Here is a 20,248-nt window from a genome sequence, read left to right as displayed (position 1 = left end):
ATAATCAGGGAACAGAGAGGAAGTAAAACTAAACACAAGACACAAAGGATGAAAAAAAAACTACAAAATAAAACAGGAAATGTAGAAAGTTCCGACCCTACAAGGAGTTTGAACCCAGGAGCTTCTTGCTGTGAGATCAAGTAATAACCACTGCACCACAGTGCAACCCTGTTGTGTGTGTATATGTGTGTGTGTTTGTTTTTTTTAAACAACCACAACAGCAATGACCACAAAAAGAACTCTTAAAAATGGCTGCATTAGTCTAAGTAACTGATAAAATAGCATCCAACCTTTATGTGTGGTTTCTGTGTGGTTGGATGCTAAATGTAGTGTGAGCAGTTTAAAATAATACATTCAAATGACAATATCAGTGCTACATTCACTGTACCTGTCTTTTTAGGTGGTGTTGGCTGCTCAGGTTTTACACTGTTCAAAGAAGCTGCTGCCAGTATAGTATTTTCATAGAAAACAGAGTTCTCCAGGACTTTCTTCACATCCTTGCTATTTTCTGACTCTGTCTCAAGGTGCTTTCTTGGTGGGACAGGCGGCGGAGGAGGAGGAGACTGAGGACGAAGCCGAGGATTAGGAGGAAGAAGAGCTAATAAAAAACAAACAAACAATGAAAATACAAATTAATAGAATAGAATAAAAAGAAAAATCTGTGCAGTGTTGACCTTTGTGCTGTGACTCAGGTGGCTTTTACTGAGTAAACTACGTAAAAGTAAGCTCTACTCTAATACACACAGGAGAGGATGTGTGCAACTGCTTGAATAATGGGACGACCAAACAGTCGTCCAGAAAGCTCAGATGAAAGAAAAATCCACCTACAGATACTTTTACGTAGTTATGCATCATCAGCGTGTGATATTCAAAGCAAATATCTAAAGTCTGCAAATTTAAATAGTCTGTTTTTATTTATATGAAAGAAACTATATCATGATGTTTTTTTGTTTTGCTTTGCTTTGCTTTTGTTTCATTTGTTTGTTTGTTTAATTTAAGACTAAAATAAATTTAAATGAATTAGAGGTAAAATTTGAGGGGGTAGGGTCAAATAAGTGTATACTTCTGCCTACTCCTTTTCAAACAATGATATTATGTAATGATGGTGAATGTATATGTTTGAAATAAAAAATAAAATGAACTGATATGAAAGTTGTTATTTTGTGCTTATATGTTCTTTAATCTGTTTTCATAGTTTTATACTAGCTAACAACTTCAAACATTTCCTTTGGCAGAGACGGTAAACAGGTTACAAATGTAGCTGAAAGTATCAGCTTTGTGTCTATTAGAAGGATTTCACCATCAGCAGTGTCTATTTAAACCTGCAACTGCAGAATCTGATGTTTCCTGTTCTTGTTACGCATAGCTGAAATACTTTCTTTTGTCAGAGTTGACCAACTGTAAAGTGTCTGTGTCTATTTAGCAGCCAGTGGGACAGAAGCAAAAAACAAGTTGACACAGGAATGTAACATCTGAATTTTAAAAAATTAGTATGACTTCCATAACTTAAATTTCCCCTGTGGTAACGCATGCCGGTGTTTGACTGAGATCATACCTGAACGTTTAGTGATGTTTGGATAGCGTCTCTCCTTCTGACTCAATGATGGCGGCACATAAACAAACCCACAAGCAAATTCCATCGTGACTCTACCTGCCAGTGACAGAAATGACGCGATTAAACAAGACAATGAGTGACATTTAAATCAGGACGCAGTCCCACCCAAAGTATTTAAATAACTGTTAGCACAGATGTCCCTGAGTTGCAACTACTGTAAAAAAAAAAAGAAAAAAAAAAAGGAAAACAAAATTAGGTGACATGAACGGATTCTTTAAACACAAGTAAGTAAAAGTACTTACAACAGAAAGTTCTTTGAATTCAATCTGTACAGTACAGCGAAAAATATACTTTCAACTCCGTCTGGTCTCAGAAATGTTTCAGTTGCTGTTCTGCGTCGTGTCTTTCATTGAGTTATGTCTCAGACATCTCATCCAACAGGTTTCTTTCCTCAAGAGACTTCACTCGTAGTTTGCTGTGAGGGTGTTTACCCAACTGTGCTTAAAAAATATCCCGAGTGTTGGCAAAATGGATGAATGTGCTGGGAAACAGGAACATTTGTGTCTTTTTTAAACCTCCAGTTTTAAACTTATTTTCTACTTCACCTACTGGTTATTCCAACCATAACAATCCATCCATCCATCCATCTAATTCATGGTCACAGAGGGATGGCTGGAGACGATTCCAGCTGTCATAGGTGGAGAAGTGGGGTACAACATTTACGCTGTCATCCAAAATGTTGGCACAAAATTCAACTATGAATTTTTTAGTTTTTTGTGGGTTTTTTTTAATTTTCTTTTTTTCTTACTTCAGTATATCACAATCCTCTCTGGACAAACACCCATTTTCAGTTCAGTCCTTGTACCTGATCATTATTAGAGGAGGGGTTTTGTTTGTTAAGCCAGCTAACACTGACCTATGAATCTTTCAAACATAAAAAAGGTGCCAACTACATAACTAAAACATAACAAACATAAATAACAAAAAAATTACAGAAAAAGAAATTTACAAAGCAGTTGTAAATTGTATCTTTAGGCACTTTGTTACTAGCAGCCTGTTGTAAAACAGATGATTTGTTTCCAAAATCATGGCCAATTGCCAAACCATTTGGCTACTGGCCAGAAACCTGGACTATATCAGCATGTTGTGCAATGTGCTCTAAAAAAACCCCAAAAAACTAGTGGCAGATCTACTAAAAAACCTACAGCAGATGAACAGTATCTTTTTCTGTCATCATGCGCTAAGAAACGGGAAAAAATCCAGCAAAGATCTGACACAAGATCCGACAGAGGCATCTGAGTCTTCAGTTGATCCATCTACTGTTCACTGAAGCCTCATCAGAAATGCTCTCAGTGGAAGGGTGGCTGCAAAGAAGCCATTCTTAGGGAAGGAAACTGTGAGAAAAGGCTCAAATGTACCAAATTACGGAAGAACTGCACTTAAATCAATGGCAACTCATCTCATGAAGTGACAATCCAATATTTACATTTTTGGTTTAAACTGTCAGATTGTACAAAGGCGGTCAGGCGAGAGGTACAGCAGTGAGTGTCTGTAAAACATGGTAGAGGCTCAGTCATGGTTTAGGATTGCATTTCAGCCATGGGTGTTGGAGATTTTGTCAAAATTGACAGAATTACGAACACAGAAAAGTGCTGTCAGATTTTGATTCACCATGCAATACCATCTGGTAAGTGATTGGCAACAGCTTCATTTTCCAGCTTGACAATGACAAAAGCATTCACTAGATCTGGAAAAAGAAATGATATGATAACTATATTTGTATAGCACTTTTGTTTTACAGTGACAAACAGTTACAAAGTGCTTCACAGTTTGAATAAAACCACACATTCAAAACAATAATACATATTGCAGCACACAGACACACGGTCAATCACATGGTTAACTAAAAAGTGACCATTTAAAACAAACCACTGATTCAGCTGACCTTCTTCTTAATTATGATATGACAGCTAATAGGTCTCAGAAGCTCTGCTATATATGTACGAGCCTGTAAAAACACACAATGGAAGACTATCTAGTTATGGATCGGCCTCCCCAGTGTCGTTTTGTCAAACTGTTGAAATCATGAATGCAGAAAAGTATAGTCAGATTTTATTTCACCATGCAATACCATCTGGCAATGATCCCAAACCCACTGCCAGTGCAATAAAAAACACTACCTGTGCACTCAAAGTACTTTACACAACATGCCTCATTCACTCAAGCACTTTTTTCTATACTTTTTCCTACTTAAGTGTTTTCTATCCAAAATTCACGCTCCAATGGATGCATCAGAGAGCAACTCGGGTTTAGGATATTTGGCATGCAGAGTAGTCAGCGATTGAACCACCAGCCTTCACGATTAGTAGATGACCTGTCCTACCTAGCTACAGCCACCCAGGTGAAAGCATATCTGGGTAGAAAACAGACAGCAGAATCTCCCTAGAACTAAGCCCTCAACAATATCGAAGCAGTGTGGGATCATCTTGACAGAGAATGGAACAAAAGGAAAAAACATCCAAAGAAGAGATTTGAATGTTCTTCAAGAAGCCTGGAGAAATCTTCCAGATGACTACTTAACACGAAGGTTTTCCTGAGAGTTTAGGCAATGTTGAAGAATAAAGGTAGTCACATCAAGTATTGACCTTGAGCTTGTTAGAGTTGTACAAACATTTATTTCTTTATTATTATTGCTTTTTTTCAAGATAATTAGAGGTATAGGCTTGGTTTTTACCATATATACCGGTACTGTATTTTCTGTATTTCAAAATCTGCACAGAGATTATTCTGCTCAGTCAAGTAAGAACCACAAGCAACAAAAAGTAGGCGGCAACAAAATAGAACAGAGGAAGAGATTACTTTTATTTTGATAATTCCTCCTGCAATCAAGCAATTTTCTGCGCTTAATATTGAAATAGGCATTAACATTGCATGCACACATCATTGTAAACTTGCACTTGTGTAAACCCCAACAATCACTATCAGCTTCATCTGTATTACAGTGATCTAATGACTGAGGCATGATGGCAGTAAATAAATATCTTCTCTTATTTTCTTGTGTTTTCTCTTAACATGCAAACACACTCACACATATGCACATCCAGCAGAAACAGTACATTCTATTCTCTCATAAGTTAATTCATATTGAAGATGTACTTTAATCAAGTGGGTTTCGATATTAAGGCCTTAAACATTAAAAAAATGTCTGAGAACAGATACTATATGACACAAGCTCAACATCAGTGTGACAACATCTTAGACGATAAATAAGTGGTATTTATAAAGAATTTAAAAACCAAGTCTTTGTAAGAAAAAGGTTCAGGGCATAATATGTTGAACAGTGTTAATATCACTCTGCAACTTCAACATAATTAGCTGGGTAGAACCCCTCCTTCCCACCGCTCAGTGCTCCTCGGCACCAGCCTTGATCGTCCTCTTCCTCGACCTTCAGGAATACCTCACCTGGCATCAAACAGAACAAAACTCAGTTCAGTTATGGGCATACAACACGGTGAAATTAATGTTAATTAAGGCAAAAATTCAACTGATGTTGTAAAGACATATTTCAAAAGGAGATTGGAGTCATATATATAAAAGAATATTAGAGTTTGGACATCTTGCTGTTACACAGCACTAAAATAAACAAGCGTGGAAGTGTGCAGGGAATAAAAACACACATCTGTTTAGGTTTCATGTTGGCTTAACTGACAGTAACAGTTGTTTTTTGCTCCATGTGTCATCCTGCGGTTCAGATATGGGTTTCCAGGCAACCTTGCAAATGCTGTCTTGTGTTTTTCTGCGGTTAAGATTTCGGCACCCTAGGGCAGTGGGTCCTAACCTTTTTCTGGTAAGCCACATGCACACAGTCTATTAATTTCATGATCCACATTGCATGCTTTTTTGGTGTATCATTCAAGAGATAATAAAAAAAGATCCAAGTTGAATTTAGTGAAATAATGATCAGCATAAAAGCATTAACAAGCTCTTGTTTGTTTACATTTTTATGCACAAATCATATTCATTCAGCTTAATTTTACTCCATACTTTTCCCGTGGCCATTTACAAGTTATTAAAATGAAACTACAGCAGCATAAACCATAAAATATCACATTAGTAATTCCACGCAGCACACTTGTGTTCACCAGCCCGTCTATCATCATTTTAGAAGGACTGATTACAATTCTGTCCTCCTACGCGTATTTATGTTGATGTGGCGGTTGTAATTTGGCATAAACATCTTGCCTTTACACCGAGAATAAAATGGCGTTGTTGCGTCACACTGTATGTGTCACCTGCTTTAAAGGACAGCTCATCACCCTCCTCTCCCACGTAGTCGTACAAAGCTCGCACCTTCACACCCCCAATCATCACACTAGGAGGAGAGGAAAAGTAAAAACGACGAATATGAATCAGGCGGAAAAATGTATTGTCCACCTCTGGATCATTATTATTTATTCAGACGTGAAAAAGAAAGTTTTCACAGGACTGCATAGCGTGAATAACTAACTATACCCTATGATTCAGCAACTTGTAGAATTACCTTCAGCAGCAATAACTCAAAGTAATCATTTTCTGTGTGACTCACATTATTGCAGAGGAATTTTGACTTAATCTTTTTTACAACCTTGCTTCATCTCATTGAGGTTTGAGAGTATTCATTTATATCCAGCTCCTGTAAAGATCTGCCACAACGTTTCAGTCAGACTTTGACTGGACCATCGCAACACCTTTGATTCTTTTCCTTTTCCGCCATTGTTGTAGATTCACTGCTGTGCGTAGGATCGTTGTCCTGTTGCTTGATCCAGCTATCAGACAGATGTCCTTACATTTTACTCTAGAATACTTTGGTATTCTAGTTCATGGTCAACTCAATGTCTGCAAACTGTTCAGGTCCTTTGGCTGAAAACAAACCCAAAAAAGCACACCTCCACCAGCGGTGACAGTTGATATGAGATGGCAATCCTTCCAAACAAGCCATACTTTTCCAATTGTTCAGTCATAAACTTTAACATTTAACACGTTAAGTCCTGTAGCTTTTTGATTTTTGCAGGTGATAAACTTACTGATGAAAAATTAAGCAAATGCATTTGGTTACTTGATGGTTTTTGGCTGCTAATTATCTTCTTAATTCCTATGGATGGTGTAGATAGTTTTTTACAGAACTGTATAAGAGCACACACACCACTTGGGGTAACTTACGGTCGGCTTTCCTTTCCTTTTTGGTCTCTCTTCTTTCGCTTGAGCTTTTTTACTGGTGGGACCCATTCCTGATGTAACATGAAAAAGAATATATAGGTTAACATGTAGCTCCCTGACAAAAACTGCAAAAAAGAGCTGCAAAAACACAATTCATGGCTCTGAATTCAAAACACCTTGCATATTAAAATTCCCAAATTTACAGTAGAAATTAACATGTTTACCACCTAGTATTATTGTTTTTATCAGCTAATTTCCCCTTTAATTATAATTGCCGAGATGATGTTTTTAAAAGAAGGCTTAAAGTTGCGCATTATTAGCAGTGACGGTTGGTGATAACTAGGCAGCTAACTGTCTGCTAGGCTTCATCTCACTGAACTAGACTGCTCTGCTATTTTCGTGGGGTTTTCACGTTAATTTAATTATCTGACAAATAGTATTGCTCTGCCATCTACAACAGGTTTGCCCTCAAGTTCTGGTGAGTAAAAGTTATTTTATTTGTATTTTAGCGCTAACATACCGTGTCTGTGATTCAGCTAAACTAGGTAGCATTAGCTGATAGCTTAGCACTCTTGCTATTAAATTAAATATAAGACCTTTCTAATATAAAAAACTGCAACAGCCAAAACGTTTCATAAGTGGCTATTTATTGTGGATACACTTAAGGTTATGAATTTTGTTTATATGTATATGTATACAAAATATCTACATAAACACAATAGACTCAATTAGTATATAGTGTTTATGTCGCACATAGAATAATACAGATGTTTACATGTCTGTGTACCTCAATCTTTGGCCAGTCGGTGGGCATGCCTGGACCGTGATTGTTCTTCCACCATTTGAGATCATCTTGCTCATCAATGGCCATTAAAGTTTGGTGGAGCTCACTGTAAACTGCCTTGACACTGGCACAAAGATGAAAAGACAGTCAACGCTACCACTTATGCTAATAAGTAATTTGTACACATAAGCATTCAAGGATTCAAGTTGCTCACCTTTCATTGTTGGTGACATCCAAGTGTCTATGGATGGACAGGAAGACTTGCTTGAGAAAGCTGATCCTCTTCCTCTCCTCTTCCTGCGACTCTTCAAAAATGGCTTCCATCTCCTCCATATATCGAGGTGTGTAGGTCGACACGTCCTCCAGGATTTTCTCATATTTATCTCTAGCCTGCAGGCAGAAACAGCTGCATGATGCAAAGTTGAGTATCCTCCCCAGGAAGAACCTCCGCTGTGTGGCTTTAACAGAGAATCTAATACGTATAAATCATCTGATGCTCTCTGCTGTTCCCATGCTGTGCTCCATAAACACTGAGCAGAGTAACAATAACACATCTCCATAGAAGGAAATTGCTTGGAACAAAAACTGAAGGCTGGGGCTCGTGTTTAGAATTTTTCAACTGAGTAAATATCAGCAGATATGAGTCGTGAATAAGAAATGGTGAAATTAGAAGTCCTATCAATGCATCCCTAATTAAACATGCGTGACTGAGTGAAATGTTGCAATGATTAAACATCTCTCCTCACCATTTCCTTCTCCTCCGTGGCCTTCTCTCTGGCCTCAGTCATCTTCTGCTTTTTCTCTTGGCTCATCTCAGAGTTTTCGTTTGCTTGCTTTTCTTTCTCCAGAGCTGCTTGCTCCCTCTGACAGACCTTGTGGTATGCAACTCGAACCTTCTCCAGCTGTTGAATATACATTTGCATGTAAATATTATTTATTTGATGGAAAACAGATTTAGTAAATATGCAGTTTTTAGCCAGATTCTTTCTTCTTCATTTTTTGCTGAGAGTTAGATTAAAAAGGTTAAGGCCACTTACATCTATCATTTAAGTACAAAGCTTTTGCCACGATTAGTTTATCTTTGTACTGGAACTAAACTGAGCTTAACTACTGTTGATCTGCTAAAAAGTAAATAATAAGGTCCATCCACTATAGCTAGTTAGTTGCATTACATCATTTTTATATACAGGAAAGTCAGATAAGTCAATACTCAGATTTCACCAGGAAATAGTCTGTGTCCAAAAGGTTTCGGTGACTCTTCAATTCAATTCAATTCAATTTTATTTATATAGCGCCAAATCACAACAAAAGTCGCCTCAAGGCGCTTTGTTGTTGTGTACCTGCCTGCCTTATATGACAGAGCTGCTTATAAATTTGAATTCTCTGCTGTGAAATTCAAGGGTCAGAATTTGAATAACATAAAACATCAGTAACATAAAAGCATGGATCCATCTCTTATCAACCGTTCAAGCTGCAGGTGGTGTAACGATGAAGGGGGATATTTTCTCATCTCTTTTTGTGCCTCTCGTGCCATTTGAGCGATGTTCAAACACCGCAGCATACCTGAATATACTGTTAGTGACATCTCTTTATAACCACAACATTGCCATCTGGTTTCATGAACATAAGAATGTGTTTACTGTACTCAGACGGCCTCCACAGTCACCCAATTTCAATCCAATAGAGCACCTTTGTGATGTGATTGAATGGGCATCATGTATGTGTAGCCCAAAAATCTGCAGCCACTGTGTGATGCTATCGTGTCAATGTGGACCAAAACCTCTGAGGACTGGGAGTCAGCGAGTACATATTAACATTCTACTACAACAAAGCTACAGCTACAGATTTGTTGATGAGCTGATGATAAGATCGATCTATTTCATGCCTTTTTCAGTTATAATTTCTTCAACACTTAGCTAGTATCATCAGAAAGCTGTAAAAATCCGTTTTTTCAAGGGGGGTACAGGACAACAGGGCAGTTGAGTGATGACAGAGACAAAGGGCTCAGGGCGAATTCAAACCCAGGACTCTGTAATTTACTTGCAGCATACCATCTCAGCCTGAGATGCTAACCTAGCACACAGTTGTTATTTAGACTGGTCAGAACGACATCATAGATATCCTGATATCACGTCATGTAACTAGTCAAAGTGGTATATTGCTACTTATAATGTTAATTTCAATCAAACTTACTAAATACATATTAAAATGATTTGTCATAGTGTTTATTCAAATGGTTATTAGCATAATAACCAATCATAGCAGAGCAACCCTCTAGCTGAGCCGATCTACGACCAGCCCTCTCATTTCTTTAAATAAAACATGCAGCTAGTCAGCAGCTTTGGTCTAACATCTGATATGGAGTTCCTCATAAAACCACATCATCAACAAATGTGGTATAATGTGTTTCTTTTATTTCTTATCAAGGAGGGAGGGCCATGGAGCCTATCCTCACTATTACTGGGTAGCCTGGATGGGCTTCCAGTCCATCACATGGAGCTGAGAGCTAGCCAACCATTTATACTTAAATGTATGGTTACAGCCAATTTAGGATCACCAATAAACCTGTCTTTGGACTTTTGGAGGAACCCAAAGTACCTGCAGAGAACCCATGCAAGCACAGCAAGAACATAAAAGATGCAGCCGGCTGGCAGATTTGGACCTAGAACCTCTTGCTGTAATATTTTCCCAGCAAACATTGTCCCTTGGGGCCTGTGTGGGACAAGTGTGGGTTTGCTGGACAGGGCGTACACTGGCATGTTTGCTGGGTTACTACCTTGAAAATGAAGCCAAATCTCTTTTTTTCTATTTTTCTGCTAAGTGAAGCTAACAGGCTGCTAGGAAAAAGAAACATTTCAGGTCTTCTTGGGCAGTCTTCATCTGCGTGTCTGATATATCTTATGTTTATTTCTTAGATATATCTTTCATTTGCTGATTAAGAAAATGACATTGCCAAAAGCTAAGAGGACATTCAGCCTGTTTGGTATTGCTAGACCATCATTATAAGTTCACAGTGGTGGATGTATGTGTGCTGCACCTTCATAAGCTTCTTGGACCAGGGTTTCTGCGCACGTGAAAAACTCGTATTGGTGTCGTAGCTCTCCCTGAACCCGCAGAAGATTTTCTTTGGAAAGGTCTCCTTTTGCCAGGTCTTCACCCGGACTCCCTCCTCTGAAGTTAGCGACTGCGAAATGGAAGAATGGAGCGCGGACAAACGCTCAGTGGAGGTGAAGAAACACTGCCATGCTCTCATGAGGGAGCCATAAAGTGGCCCTGAGGAAGCAGGAAAAAAATAGAGGGGATGAGAAATGAAACAACACAGGGTGCAGTGATGAGTCATGGTACTAATAAAGAAATAATGACCTTAATTTTTACACTGAAATTTCAGGCAAGCACAGATGTGCTCATAAAATAAAAATCAGTACTAATTTTGACTTTGTGAGAACAGAGATGGTGAGAAAAGGCCTGGGAGTGTCTGTTTTTAAGCCAACATGTCTTCCCATGACATAGCTTCTTATACTTACGAGAATCCACTATGGACTTCCACTTGCTGCTCCACTGGCTGAGCTGCTGGGCGTACTGTTTTTCTACCTTTGCTCTCTCCATGAAGCAGGCCACTATGTCGTTGCATGCCTGGAAGGACCGTTCAGTTCGATGCACTGTGCGTACATAATTCCCTGGCTGGTAGGAAAGCAGGAAAGATGTTGATGATATGTGAGAATAACAATTTTTTCGAGTAGGCACACCTACTCTTAACCATAAATATAATCCTCACCATCCAGAAACTCTGTTTCCTGGCATCCTCGGGAGGCTCTTTGGGAAGGCTTGCCATTATTGGGAGCACGTCTGTCTCATAAAGCAAAAGATTTGTTATAGAAGATAGTTGCTAGACTGGTTTGGATACATAGCAGGCAGAGAAAGAGAGTTTTTATTGGCAGGCAGAAGACGTTGATTATCATTGCAACAGGTTGGACGTCTGCACTGTGTGATGTGTACAGTTTCCTAGTAAACAAAACCGCTCCCCCTGTATGGGAAGTGCATCTGACAGAAACAAAAACTGACAAAGCTTTGTAGTTGTGTGTTTGCTTATGTCATTGTCATCACAACTTGTACAGTTTTGTGTAATTTATACTGTACAATGCCCAGATAACCCCTACTTGGAGTCTTCCTGCACTATTAAGGGGAGTGCCGTTCCAGTGGCAGACTGGAATTCACAGGGGCGGGGATCTGCCAGCAGGAATAGAACAGCTGCTCTAACATTCTTCCTGTTGCCTTCCCAAAATAAACAGTGCGGAAAGGTCATCTTTCCCATTTGCTCTGACTAATACAGGCCCTGTTAGTACCAACAGTCTCCCACTCTGACTCTTGTTGCCATTCAGTTCAGAGATCATGTCTGCAAGAGTGCAGAGGCAGATTTCTGATCTGGCAACAAAAAGTGTGATTTTAATGAAATAAAGTGTCCACATAGCAGCCATATTTGCACCGCATGTTATGTATGACCCATTGGGCAGACAGAAGAAGAGAAACTGAACAGAAGAAGGCAGATGTATCCACAAATTTGTCACAATCTGGCTTCTGTCTGTCTGGGTAGCGCGTTGACACATGGCTGGCTGAGTAATATGAAAGTGACTAACCACACCTCATCACAAGACTCAGCATGACTGAGAGTCAGACTCATAGCTTCTTTTCTATAGATAGCTGGTATCCGTGCTTGTATTATCTTGTTTAGACTTCATTTTTCTCACTTTCTATGAGCTCCTACAAGGTTAAAAAAAGTCCCCCCAGGCGCAACCTAGACTTGCTTCATCTTGACTCTACTGTTCATGCAGAGGAAAGGAAGAGAAGCAACAAGCAAACAAATGTGAACAAGTTTTAAATAGTTTGTCAGACATATGCATTCAAGTATTTTAACTCTTAAAAACTCGCATTCGCAAGCCAAGAAAGCATTAAAAGTGGCAGCAGAGCACTCATGCCAGGGAGCAACCAGCACTTACATTTCTCTCTGAATCACCAGTGATTACTCAAGTGACCACTTGTTACTGTAGTTCAAGGGCTGCTGAGGATTTCTCTCCATGACTATCTCCCCCTCTCCCAGTGTGCCTCTCCTCCTCTAACACATGCTCCTTTCCCTCTCTCACTGACCCAATTTTCCCTTGGCATTTAAAGTTACACATACACGTTGTTGATCGCAAAGTGGGTGTGAAACGCAGAGAAGCCAGTAGGAAGAGAAAAATAATGTTAAACAAATCAGAACATTTGCATGGTAGCTGATTCTATGCTAAACAGCTTCAGGGCAAACAAATGAGGAGGACGAAACTTACCTTTCTCGCTCTCGTCAGCTGTGCTTCTAGTTTGCAGTCATGCTACGACAAACTATTCTTCCTCTTTTTCTTCTGATCCTTTACTTTAGCCCCATCCTTTTTCAGCTTGTTTAGCTCTTCTCCCCCTCTGTGACTATCCCCGTCTCACTTTCTTTCCACTCTGTTATTAGAAAAACAGCTGGAAGAAACTCCCCTCCTTCTTTCTGCCCTGCCTGGCCCTCCCTCTGTCTCTCTCAATATGGTGCTAATGAGATGCTGAACCTTCATTTTGACTGTTCACTGGTCACAGAATCATGTCAGTGTGGCACACAGTCATGTGAGCCTATTAGTGAGAGTGTGACAGCAGGAGGGGGGCTAGGCAGAGGGGGGCTCCCGTGAACTGCCACATTAGCCCTATGCTCCACCGTGACCTGCCCTTCTCTCTGGTCGGGCCTAGAAAGAGAGTACAGCATGCAGCATGTTCACCTACTCACTGTTTATTCTGCCCTGCACTCTTTTGGATGCGAGCCAGGAGTGAAAGGAGAGCACCAGTGTCATCCAGACTTACACTCTATTCACTGCTGTCTCTAGCTGGTCTCATTGATTTGCTGAGGCTTGCTGGAAACAGTGGAAACTGTTGTGAACACAACATTGGCATGTTACATTTTCAAACACAGCTACGTTTTGGCAGTTTTAAATAAGTTATAAAACAATATTGTGATTGATTTGGAGCCTATGGTAGTCCAGTTATTCTTATTCCAGTGCTCATTTTGTTCTTTTTTTAGCTCTATTTGGTCAGTTTGGGAAATTTCTGTCTCTTTAACTCCTTGCCATTAATATTGCCTGTATGCTTTTTGGTGCACAGCAGGTATTGGACTGTACAAAAGATGCCTTTTGTGCCTTATGTACACTGATGCCTGCTCTGTTCTGTGCTGGGGTCTTTCTCAAGCTGCTGCAGAAGAGATGCACATTGGAAGGCAGGAGGAGGTCTCAGAACAGATCCATGACATCAAATATAAATTGCTGCAGATGGAAATAACCACTGTAACAATAGCCACTGTTGTCGCGCTGCAAAGAGGGGTTTGAATCTAAGCCTTTCTGTGTGCATATGCTTGCATGTTCTCCATGTAGATGCGTGGGTTCTCTGCACAGTCGAAAGACATGTTAGGGTAAATCATGATTCCACATTGACCACAGTAGTGAAGGTTTGTCTGTTTTTGTGTTTGCCCTGTGATAGAACTTTTGACCGGTCCAGAGTGTACCACATTTCTCACCCCATGACAGCCGTGCTGGGCTCCAACCCCCCTCCGACCATAAGGATAAGAAGATGGATGAAAGAAAATAACAGCATTCTTTTAACTTTAAGGGTCTTTGCTAAAATTATTCAATTCTGACAACTTCACTAAACTAGCAAGTAAAGTCACAGTATGTCCTGACAGAGATTAATGAGGTATAATGAAAATATCTAAGCCTCCTGCTACACTTGGATCGCTCTGTGGAATTCCAGTTTTTATCATTTGCATTTCCACATTTGGGATGCATCCTATTTTTTCAAACAAACAAAACAGCATCACTTCAGTTTTGTTTTGGGGAAGAGGATAACACTGTATGAATTCAAGTTTGTATGGGGGGGGGGGGGGGGGGGATAGCTGTGTAGACATGGCCGAAAGCCTCCTGCCTTCTCCATGTAAATTGAGTTGATGCACAATGGCAGGTATCACATTTTGCATCAGAGGTTTTTCTTGGAAGATCGCAAGACATTACAGTAGAACACAGTGTTGACAGTTGAAAAACAAAAAGCAAGCAAGCAAACAAACAAAAACAATGAGCACACTCCTGGTCATGCTCCTGACCTGATCTGCCTCCTTCAGGCATGCACATGTGCTTTCTTTTTACACTGATAACTGCTGTCTGGTCTCTGGGTTGTAGTCAGAGACCCATCTGTTATCAGCATCACCCATGACATACAAGTCAGTCTGACACAGAATTGGATGGCGACTTTCTGGACAGGTTTGAAATCCATAGTGAAAGCACAGATATGCACGTGTATATGGTTAGAACGAGACTTCCATTAAAGTCTTTTTGAGAAAAAAATCCAGGGTATATAAGTAACATTTAGGGGTCAATGTGTCCAAACTGTGAAAGCGTTTGTTTTCTCACTTGGTAGATGTCTCTAGTAATAGAGTTTGTGACTTTGTGTGTCCTGGTTTCCGAGTAAGCATCTAAGATTTCTGCTGCATCCTCGAGACAATGCAAGCCAAGCGAATAGTAATTGTGCTCATAGCAATGGAAAATTACATTTTAATATTTAAAGACCATTATATATTTTCCAAATCACAGACCTGAATGCTACTTACTATTACTTTTCAGACCTTGGAGAAACAGAGTTTAAATTAAAATAGAGATTGGTGACAAATTCAACAAACAATCCTGTTATTCAAGTGAAAAAAAGAACAAGTGTAAAGAAGAAAATATCTGTAGGAAGAACAGAAACAGTGTTCTACATGCTTTAAGTACAAGTTTAAAGACTTGTTTCACCAGTCAGATTGCCCAGTTATGTGATGGTTACTCTTTTAATTTGTACCAGATATGCAGTCCTTATGCAAAATGAACTTGAAGATATCAGTAAAGAAAAGTAACTTTGAAAAACCCTTATTAAAACTACACATGTTGTGAGTAAGTGGTAGCCTCTGGGACCGAAACATGAAGCCAACAAGGAGCTGTCAGAAACTGTAATTCCTGGATGGGCTATTTGAAGCTGTCTCTAAAACTGAATCAGTTTTAATAAGTATCCATGTTAAAATCTACATTAGAATAAAGCATATTTACAGCCTGGTACAAAAATAGTTTTTATTAGTATAACTTATATAGTCCTTTAAAAATTGGTTTCCTCTGTTTGTAAAGCCGCAAGACCTCCCATGAAAAACACCTGAAAACCAAAGACTGCATATAAAAGATGGACATAGCCATTTTCGTTGTTTTCCCTCCAGTCCCAGATCTCGCGATGCTAACAGTGTGTAACATCTCACCACTAGATGTCAGTAGATTGCAATCAACTGAATTTTGTCTTCTTACTTACTCTCTCAATTCAAGTGCAAAATCCAACTGTGGTGACCACTGCAGGATAAATGACTCTGGCCACCATTTATGTGTAGTGAGTATGCGGTGTCAGTCCACTGTTTACCTTAGCTGTCAATATACTGGGTGTCCATGGCAATTTACTCTGGAGGAGGCTATAAAAGGAGTCAGTATGAGTTGATGAATCAGTGAAGCTGATAACAGAGGTGAGTTGTTGAGGATATCCTGAATTTTTCTGTTGGTAAGACCTGCTGAGCCTCCCTGAGCCTGGTTCTGATGGAAGATTTCTTCCTGTAAAAGGGAGTTTTTCTTTCCCACTGTCACCATGTTCTTGCTCAAGAGGGTCGTCTGATTATTGGTCTTTGCTTTATATTTTTGGAGCGTCTTTGGTGCTATAAAAAAATTAATTAAATTGAATAAGTTCGATTAAAAGTATCCCCATGAGAAGAAAACAGTTGTGGCTTTATGACACAAAGAAAACCGATTCTTGGTAGTTTTCCTAATTGTGTGCAAAACTCAACAAAAAGAAATGCAAAAAAAGAAAATAAATGGGAAAACTGGCACGAAAAAATCAGCATGATTACATTTACAGTTTTCTCCCATGAACCTTAAACTGACCACCACGGTAGAAAACAGTCATTTCTTTCAAGTTGTTTTGCATTGTTCTTCATGCCTCACGGGCATCATTCGTTTTGCTGCATGAATGCAGCCAGTGTTTGCTTTGAATCAAGCCATCTCATCTTCTTATCCTTGCTCTCTAAACTTTTGTCCTATTAGCTCACTGAGCCTGATGGGAAAACAATCCTGGACCTGAAAACAATGTTGTGTTCAACCACCCTAGGGCTGAGACGAGCTGCTGCCAAATGACTCAATTCAAACACTGCACTTGAAATTGGATCATTATGTGAATCTGTCAGAAGAGGGAATCCAACATGAAATGAGAATCACAACAGGGCAATAGTTTATTTTAGCATTTATTTCAACACCTTAGTTGTACCTCTATCATGTTGTTTACCAGTATACTGTATTTTATTTAAAACAAAAATTATATATATATATTTATATATTTATATATACCTTTTATCTCTGCATACTTATGCTCAAACTGTATGTAGTCATAGTCGTTATGCATTTCACTAGACCTAAAATGCTCTTTTAAATCATAGTATGTAATGCTTTCTACACTACTGCTCAATCCTTTCTCCTTTTCGACCATAATGTGATAGCAACTCGTCATAAGAATACAGAGCCGTAATTTTAAACTCACATGTAGAAAATATGCAGTATACTAACGTGTCAGCTTCACAGGGGTCACCACAGGGCGAGCAGTATAGAAAGCATTTACAGAAAACCCAAAATGAACCATAAACAAAACAAAGCTTCAAAGAATTTTGCCCACACTATTTGGAAGACGGAGATTCTTAAAATGTTTACATACTTAATATTATAATCTTCATTATACTATATTTTTATATGTTATCTTTGTCGTTGCCATCATCATCATTACATACAGAGCTATAAATGATGTGTTTTTGCCTTACAGTTGATTTTACTGCAAATGGCTAAACTGGCACGTTAAAAACAAAATCCAGGATGTTCATGTTCACCTCTATGCAACACTCATAGTATTTTAAGTTTATCGCAGAAAAATCCCTTTTAAAAGTGAGTCAGAGCTTTTCTTTCTGAGGGGTAATGTGTGTGGAACAGTGAAACATTTGGATTGTCATCTGGTGAGAAAAGATAAACAATGCTGTCTGAGCATTATAAATACATTTTGAAAAAGGCATTAGAGAAAGAAAGGGGCTCAGGGGGCAAAGCATTTGACTACCAACGCAGGCAGATGGACACACACGCACAAAATCAGACACACACAGACTCACAGAGGCTTAAGGTTGAGGAAGTCAGGCAGACAAAAGCAGTAAAAAGCCCTTTTTGATCACTGCACCTGCTGTGTGAGAGAGAGGGCGTTCAACATTATGGCATGGTAGAGGATGGAGCCACCCTTTGACCTGTGCTATGGCCAGTAAACACCAAGAAAGTCTAAGAAAAATGGTTTGAAATGACATGCTAAACATTTCATTTCTAATATGCCATTTCCTTTCTGCAGAATAATCAAGACAACAATAAAAAGATTAATTTAACAACAACAGTTTTTCAAATTTCTGTCCTCGTTTTTCACAACTTTGATTCCAACGTTTAGAAATACCCTGACCAGTTTGAAATGAATGATTGCAATCAGCACTTAGTACAAAACAAATGGTTTCTACTAATAGTGAATTCAGTTTAACATGGAAGATATATTTAGCGCTTGCAAAGTACATACATACAAAGCATACTGGGGCAACCTTTGGGGGGAAAATGGCAAATATATAAAACAGTACTGTGGTTGTTTAGCTTTTCTTCTATCATCATTTACAAAAAAAAGCCTTTCTCCCACATTCTGACTTTGGCTCCAGTACTCGCAGCCATCGATACTCTGATCTGCTTAAAGCTACAAAACTGATGTTAGGATATGGCCCTCTGCTTTTACAAGAGTTTCTGGCTCAGACATAATCAGTAACATTTAATTGGGCTTCACCCTTTAAGCAGCAACTTTGCAACTTTTTCTTTGAACTCAGACTCAAGTTTTCTCATTGCTGCAAAGCAGCAGATGGTGTGAGAATCCATCTGTCAGTGTGTGTGAGAATATGAGTGCAAGTACGTATGTGTGTTTATTCTTTTACAGCACAAAACGGTGTGTTAATTAAATGCCTGTCCATCAAAAGTTTTAAAGTATATTTTCAGATGAAAAGCATTATCTGTAGAAATTCTTATTTTCTTCATCACCTCTTTTGACCAATAGTTCTACAAATTTCCATCCAGTTCTCTAAAACAAATGTGCAAGACAACATGTTTCTCCACATATCCATGGATTCGAACAAGTTCAACGCAAGCTGTTGTTGTCCACTGTTCTTCTCTTGCAAATCTTCTGTTACTGATGATCTTTGTCATTTCATTTCTTTCCCTCTTTTTCATCTTTGAATCACACCTTCATTCTCTCAGTCTGTGTCTCGGGGAGGAGTACTGACATGCAAAGGAGAAGAGAGCCGCCTGGGAAGAAAAGGAGGCCAAATCAAAGAATAAGAATGGGTGGAAACTTAAAAAAGATGGAACGACTAAGGTTGATATGACTAAGTTACTAAAGTGAAAGAGAAGGGAATGGAGAGAAGATGCGATGACCTTATCAATTTATATGCCTCTAATGAAGGAAGGGGATGGTTGAGCTAACTTGCATGGAAGTAATGAGACTCTTTGACTTTCCTTCATCATCCAGTGCTCCTTTTTGACCTCGTTGCCTCTCTGTTTTCCAGAGTCTATTAGTCCTCCCTCACCTGTCAGTGAGTTTCTTCAGTGCCCTCTCGATGTTCATTCGATGCCCCACACGTGTCACTCCTAGATCCAAGAAGTCATCCTTGGTGAGTGAAGGCAGATGTGATCCATCTATCTCATTGTCTATAAAACGCTCTCTGTGTTCACCCAGATTCAGATAAGCCAGCCAGTCGGCCACGTCATACTTGGTCCAGTAGGGTAGGGGTTTGATGGCAAATGGTTTAGTTGGAGGAGGAGGATTGAGATGCGGATAGTTGAGACAGGAAGGGCTAGGTGGTAAATGCATGGGGGAAGAGGCTCCAGAGAGAAAATGAGTGGGGGAGAGTGAACGGGAGACAAGCAAGGGATTTGGACTTGGCACACCAGATGGAGAAAACAGTGGAGGAGTTGAAGCTTTGTAGGCATCTCCTAGAGGGATGCCAGGAGAAGGAGGAGTAAGGGGCCCGGGAAACTCAAATGGGTTGCTGTAGACGGGTGTGCTTGGAAGGATTGGGAGAGAGGAGGGTCTGGGAGGGGTGGGGCTTTGCTGTTCAGTGTTATAGATAAGAGGACTGGGAGCCCGACGTCGAGCAACTGAAGACCGCATCTCTTTAGTAGGACTGCATGGAAAATCAAAAGTCTGTCTACGCATCTTGGACCTGTGCTTAGGTGATGTTGGGTATGGGCAGTAGGTTGGAGAATGGGGAGGATGTGAATGAACTGGGGACGAGGGCATTTGTGGAGAAGGGGATCGGGTCCAGTTGCGCTGAACTGGGACTTGAGGGGAGGGCGAGACAGAAGGTGTTGCCGAGAGGTTTGGGGTCAGGGTCTGACGATGCTGTGGGGAGGAAGTGGGCAGCGGTGAGGTCGAGCGTCCAGTGGGAGGGCTATGAAAAGCATCACTGTAATCCGCTGAATACCTAAAAGACAAATAGAATTATCCTGTAAAATGTAATTCACACTATCAAATATCTTTCATTTAGTTAT

At 39.7% G+C, this 20,248-nt stretch overlaps 2 protein-coding genes and 1 long non-coding RNA gene across 4 annotated transcripts in view; all 3 read right to left on the bottom strand.

Moving 5' to 3' along the window:
- Nucleotides 1-394: 394 nt before the first annotated feature.
- On the bottom strand, nucleotides 395-1,963 carry LOC101483228 (uncharacterized). The gene is made up of 3 exons (XR_191469.2): nucleotides 1,858-1,963; nucleotides 1,556-1,651; nucleotides 395-598 (listed from the first exon to the last, which is right to left on the bottom strand). It is a non-coding gene; the product is annotated as an uncharacterized LOC101483228 (long non-coding RNA).
- A 2,433-nt stretch (nucleotides 1,964-4,396) lies between these two features.
- LOC101482944 (protein kinase C and casein kinase II substrate protein 3) lies at nucleotides 4,397-13,038 on the bottom strand. Of its 2 annotated transcripts, none has more exons than XM_012922162.4 (10): nucleotides 12,857-13,038; nucleotides 11,311-11,381; nucleotides 11,060-11,216; nucleotides 10,573-10,808; nucleotides 8,282-8,437; nucleotides 7,750-7,925; nucleotides 7,539-7,659; nucleotides 6,755-6,822; nucleotides 5,848-5,927; nucleotides 4,397-5,017 (listed from the first exon to the last, which is right to left on the bottom strand). In XM_012922162.4, exons 2-10 carry the CDS (start codon nucleotides 11,365-11,367, stop codon nucleotides 4,905-4,907), a joined length of 1,164 nt encoding a protein of 387 aa, XP_012777616.1. In that variant the 5' UTR covers nucleotides 11,368-11,381; nucleotides 12,857-13,038; the 3' UTR covers nucleotides 4,397-4,904. The 2 variants fall into 2 exon arrangements, with proteins under 2 accessions (XP_012777616.1, XP_012777617.1); XM_012922163.5 differs by lacking the exon at nucleotides 12,857-13,038 and adding an exon at nucleotides 12,530-12,684.
- A 3,813-nt stretch (nucleotides 13,039-16,851) lies between these two features.
- LOC101482638 (SH3 and multiple ankyrin repeat domains protein 1) overlaps nucleotides 16,852-20,248 on the bottom strand; it is a 44,940-nt gene continuing 41,543 nt past the window's right edge. Inside the window, exon 27 of the mRNA XM_076887858.1 lies at nucleotides 16,852-20,181. Coding sequence (XP_076743973.1) covers nucleotides 19,281-20,181 — 901 coding nt within the window. The 3' untranslated portion in view covers nucleotides 16,852-19,280. The remainder of the gene's footprint in view (nucleotides 20,182-20,248) is intronic.

The sequence above is a fragment of the Maylandia zebra genome, linkage group LG8 (genome assembly GCF_041146795.1).
Source record: "Maylandia zebra isolate NMK-2024a linkage group LG8, Mzebra_GT3a, whole genome shotgun sequence".
NCBI lineage: Eukaryota > Metazoa > Chordata > Actinopteri > Cichliformes > Cichlidae > Maylandia > Maylandia zebra.
The sequence above is the reverse complement of the archived record's forward strand: the minus strand, read 5'-3'. Positions and strand labels throughout refer to the sequence as shown.